Source organism: Buceros rhinoceros, unplaced genomic scaffold (genome assembly GCF_000710305.1).
Source record: "Buceros rhinoceros silvestris isolate BGI_N320 unplaced genomic scaffold, ASM71030v1 scaffold3982, whole genome shotgun sequence".
NCBI lineage: Eukaryota > Metazoa > Chordata > Aves > Bucerotiformes > Bucerotidae > Buceros > Buceros rhinoceros.
In genome coordinates, this window is record NW_010398146.1 from 52993 (window position 1) to 58516 (window position 5524).

General features: G+C 42.0%; 1 protein-coding gene across 1 annotated transcript in view; it reads left to right on the plus strand.

Annotated features, from left to right (window-relative positions):
• Positions 1-4334, plus strand: part of DAPK1 (death-associated protein kinase 1) — a gene marked incomplete at its 5' end in the record, with an annotated part of 53169 nt that extends 48835 nt beyond the window's left edge. Inside the window, 2 exons of the mRNA XM_010130964.1 lie at positions 2059-2247; positions 2860-4334. Of these exons, the coding sequence (XP_010129266.1) occupies positions 2059-2247; positions 2860-4092 (1422 nt within the window). The remainder of the gene's footprint in view (positions 1-2058; positions 2248-2859) is intronic.
• Positions 4335-5524: the final 1190 nt, after the last annotated feature.

Consider the following 5524-nt stretch of genomic DNA (forward strand, 5'->3'; position numbering starts at 1 on the left):
TTGTGCTGCTGTTCAGCGAGACCTGGACAGGCTGGAGAGCTGGGCAGTGGGGAACCTCATGAAGCTGAACAAGGGTGAGTGTAGAGTCCTGCACCTGGGGAGGAATAAGCCCCTGTATCAGTACAGGTTAAGGGTTGACTTGATGGAAAGGAGCTCTGGGGAGAAAGATCTGGAAGTCATGCTGGACAAGTTATCCATGAGCCAGTAGTGTGCCCTTATGGCCAAGAAGGTCAAGGGTATCCTGGGGAGCATTAAGAGAAGTGTGACCAGCAGGTCGAGGGAGGTTCTCATCTTCCTCTACTCTGCCCTCGTAAGGCCACATCTGGAGTGCATAGGCAAGAAATGCAACTAGGTAATTGAATACATCGAGGAACGGAGGAACTGCTAGAAGGAAAAATCCCAGTGCAGAACTATGTTCGACTTGAGGCTGACCCTCTGCTCTGGTGACTCAAGACTGGTGAAGTGTCAGGTAGTTTCAAAGTGCTGGATCAAGATGATGTCAGAACAAGGAACATCTCACTTCAGCATTAAATGCAACTCTCATCATATCTGTTTTCTTTTATCCAGTTGCTGGAAGGAGGTGGAGAAGTAGGGAGGGCCAAGATTGTCTCCGGAGAAAAATCTCCGCCAACGTCAAAGCGTAGAAAAACCTGTTGAAGCAGTTATTTCATCAAGAACACAGTGTTAGTTGGCTCGTGCTCAGACAAGCTCTAAGAGCTATTATGTCAGTCTTAAACAGCCAAGATGCAGCAGCCATACTGCATCACAAAGCAGGTAGTCAGTCCATCCTTGATGATGTCGCCTTCTTCATTTGTGGTCAAAAAGGAAGAAAGAGAAAAAGGACAAGGAGCAACAGGCACAAACTGGAACACAGGAAGTTCCACCTAAACATAAGTAAGAGCTTTACTTTGAAGATGGTGGAGCGATTGAACAGGCAGCCCAGAGAAGCTGCAAAGTCTCCTTCTCTAGAGACTTTCAAATCCTGCCTGGATGCAATCCTGTGCATCTTGCTCTAGATGAACCTGCTTTAGCAGTGGGGTTGGGCTACTTGATCTCCAGAGGTCCCTTCCAACCCCTAATTGGTGCCTAGTGACAGAACAATGGGCACAAACGGGAACACAGAAAGCTCCATCTGAACATGAGGAAAAACCTTTTTGCTTTGAGGGGACAAGAGCACTGGAACAGGCTGTCCCAAGGGGTTGTGGAGTCTCCTTCTCTGGAGACTTTCAAAACCCACCTGGATGCAATCCTGTGCATCTTGCTCTAGATGAACCTGCTTTAGCAGTGGGGTTGGGCTACTTGATCTCCAGAGGTCCCTTCCAACCCCTAACAGTCTGTGATACGAATATGAGACTAAAGATAAAATAGCCATGGTTTGAGGTTATCACCATGAGCCGGCAGACTTCCAAATGGAGGGTGACCAAGTCAAGTTGTTACGTAGCCTGAGCTAAACGGATTTGAATTTCTTCATACCAAAAGCCATCTTGTTTGTGTGACACACCAACAAGCCATCAGTGATGTCCAAGACAATCAGTAGATACAAGTTATCTTTTTTACTTCCTATCTGGTACCCTGATGTCTCACCTGTTGAAGTAAATTGGTCCTGTATAGATACTGATGAGTGCAGATTTTAACTAAATGTTGACAATTTCCAAATTAAAGATTAACTTTGAGACATATGAAGGCAAATGATATCTTCTGAAGTCACTGTCTCAGGTGGCAAGCACAACTGACAAGGCAGGACTGTATAAATCAAACGGTTTTACTCATCAGGATTCTCTTTGTAATCACGGTGATGTTTGGAATGTTTGCTTATTTCAGCTAAAAAGCTGTTTCTGGAATTCACTTTATTCAGAAAATACAGATCTTATGGCAGATAAATGACAGATGGAAGAATAAGGGTCCATCACCAGGGAAACTCTTTAGCGTGAATATGCATCACGAATGCATTAGACCCCGTAACTTCCATTAAAAGAGAGAAACTGAAAACAATGGTAATAGTACTGCTGTTCTCAGTGGAGCAGAATTACAAATGGATGTTTTCTGTGCTTTTGTAAGACTTGCCCACCTATGACTCAACTGTGCGAAAAAATAATCTCCACACTGCCTTCATGGAGAAAAATGAATGGACCCAACCAGCTGATGTCCTTGCAGCAGTTTGTATACGACGTACAGGAGCAGCTTAATCCCCTAGCAAGTGAAGGAGACCTACGGCATATCGTGCAGCAGTTGCATAGCATAGGAGAAGTAAGTGTTTTTATCTAAATGGCATCTCTTTATTAACAAGGTACTGCTCTGGTAGAATGTTGCTTAATCAGATTTAAGCAAATGTCTATAGTTAGAGGTTTTTTCTCCTCCCTCTTAAGATGTCATAAGTAGAGACTGGTTAGTAATGCCTTTTGTTACTGTCTTGTGGCTCCTGTTTCACTCAGTGTTACTCCTTTAATTCAGGAGGAATTACAGCTTATTGCTAGAGTTGTAAGAATATGAAATACCCAGAAAGGATAAGTTTGCTATCATCTTAATTGAGGTAGTGCCTGATATGGTCGCTGCATATGAGAAATTTGTGTGTGTCCATTAGAAATTGAATTGTAGGATAGCACCTTTGCATAAACAGCTTGTAGGTCATGGCTAGGCTTTACAGCTGCTGGGCTCTACCAGCTTCGTTACTGGTGGAAATCAAGAACAAGATCTGCTCTTTGCTCTGAATACTTGCAAGAAATTAAAATGCACTGTTTGTTTTTTTCCTGTCAGCAGTGTTAATTAAATCATTGGGTCATTAAGTTAGAAAGGAGACAATATGGGGTATCATCTTGTACTTCACGAGATGTGAACAGTAACTTCCGTATTTACAAACAGATTAACATTATGCAGAGTGAAACTGTCCAAGATGTTGTGCTTCTGGATCCTCGCTGGCTCTGTTCAAATGTCCTTGGAAAAATCCTGTCAGTGGAGAACCCAAAAGCCCTCCATCACTACAGAGGTCGGTACACTATAGAGGACATCCAGCGCCTGGTGACAGATAGCGATGTGGAAGAACTGATACAGATTTTGGATGCTATGGATATTTGTGCAAGGGATCTTAGCAGTGGAGCAATGGTAGATATTCCTGCTCTCATAAAGACTGACAATCTCCACAGATCTTGGACAGATGAGGAGGATGAGGTGCTGATTTATGGTGGTGTTAGAATCGTTCCTGTGGAACATCTCACCCCATTTCCTTGTGGTATTTTTCATAAAGTCCAGGTGAATCTCTGCAGGTGGATTCATCAGCAGAGCACAGAGGGAGATGCTGATATACGTCTGTGGGTAAACGGATCAAAGATTATGCATCGTGGAGCTGAGCTTTTAGTGCTGCTGGTCAACCATGGTCAGGGTATAGAGGTTCAAGTTAGAGGACTGGAAACAGAGAAGATCAAGTGCTGTTTACTTCTGGATTCTGTATGCAGCACCATTGATAACTTAATGACCACAACCTTACCAGGCCTTCTGACTGGGAAATACTACCTTAGTCCTCAGCAGCTGAGGGAACATCATGAACCCGTAATGGTCTATCAGCCTAGAGACTTTTTCCGTGCTCAGAGTCAAAAGGAGACATCACTGACTAACACTATGGGGGGATATAAAGAGAGCTTTAGCAGTATACTGTGTTTTGGGTGTCTTGATGTCTACTCCCAGGGAAGCCTAGGAATGGATATTCATGTTTCCGATCTGAATCTACTCACCAGGAGAAAACTGAGTCGGCTTTTGGATCCACCTGATCCTATGGGCAAAGACTGGTGCCTTCTGGCCATGAACCTGGGCCTCCCTGATCTTGTTGCAAAGTACAATACAAATAATGGAACACAAAACGACTTTCTCTCAAGCCCAGTCCATGCCCTTCTGCAGGAATGGAGTAACGCTCCCGAGAGCACTGTAGGTATCCTGATGTCTAAACTGAGAGAATTAGGTCGCAGAGATGCAGCAGACTTCTTACTGAAGGCATCTTCTGTATTCAAAATAAATTTAGATGCTAATGGTCAGGAGGCTTATGCTTCTAGTTGCAACAGTGGCACGTCTTATAACTCGATTAGCTCTGTAGTGTCACGGTAAGAGCAGATGTTTTGCATGGACATCTTTTTTAACTGCAGAAAGGATAAAGGATACAGTACAAGAGTTTCTGTGCATCTTTATTTATGAGATTTTACTTCAAAGGATCTTTATCCTTTTCCAGCACCACCTTTTTGTGCATAAACTTCCTACTTCTAACTGTGAATTGTTGCTCTTTATCTATTAAAAAGGCTGGTGTACTTCTGGTGTTCTAAAATTATTCCTCATACTTAATGTGCTGCTTAATACTGCCATTTTAACTGGAAAGTCTTAACTTTTGGATTACGTCCTGCAACTGTTTTATAAAAGATTTTGATTCTCCCCATAAGAGGTAGGGGGAGAGGAATAGCACATATTACCTGAAATGTCTTATCTCTTAAACCCATTTTTCTTCTTTTCATCATGTCCTCTGCTTAACATTTTTTTATATTTGTAAGGAGAGAAATCCACCATTTGTGGTCAATCTGACTGAATTTAAAACCACATTGTTTATAGCTGAAAAAGTGAGTGCCTTTTGCAGAAGGGAGGGTGCAGTTGATTTGAATGACCCTGCTGGAGTTACAAGAACATGCTACCTCTGTTTCACTTAAACTGTCTGCATGCATATCATTGCAAGTGGTGCTGGCCTTTTAATTTTTCCTGCACTTCTAAGACATTGGTGATGACTCACGCAGAGCGTTCTTGTGCCTGTACTACGGGCGTAGACATGTGATGCCTAATCAACTTCAATTACTGTCAGATCATAATGTGAAAATCTCTTAAACTTGCCAATTACCATGCTTCATTATTTCCATGCACCTCAGGTAAAAGTTCATACCATTATAGAGTTCAGAAAACACAAGTGTTGGATACTGCAGAGTAATATTATATAGCTGTCAGTTGTAATTTGTGTATGACAAAGGTTTTCTACTGTTAGATCCTGCATTACTTACTTCCTGTACTTGAAAACTTTGATGGGGATAAAAACAAAAAGGAAGCAAGGTTTCTTGCAGTGATAACTTTAAAGTTGATATGAGGGAATATGACCCATTTTCTGTTTTAAAAAGCATGTAATTTTATTGGTGCGATGTGTGTTTGTTTATATATATTGTATGTACATATATTAATACTATTTTTTTTCTTAATCTTACAATGTAGTAAAATTTTAAAGGATTTTTCTACAAATAAACTGTTGCTTGTTGCATCCTTGTTGTTCGTATTCCGTACCTGAAAGGGACCAAAATTTCTCTTTTCCTTACAGCTGTGATCCTGGAGAGGCAGTACCTGGCTTATGAAGTCCTGGGAACCTCCTGTTTCACTGCAGGGGGATTTCTCAGTATGCTGGAGGAATTTTTGTTTATTTGTTTACTGCAGGGGTGGCTCGCATTCACTTGGACAAACAGCAAGCCCAAGCGGGTTGCTACATAGCTTTCCCTTTGTGTTTTCACAGTGGAAA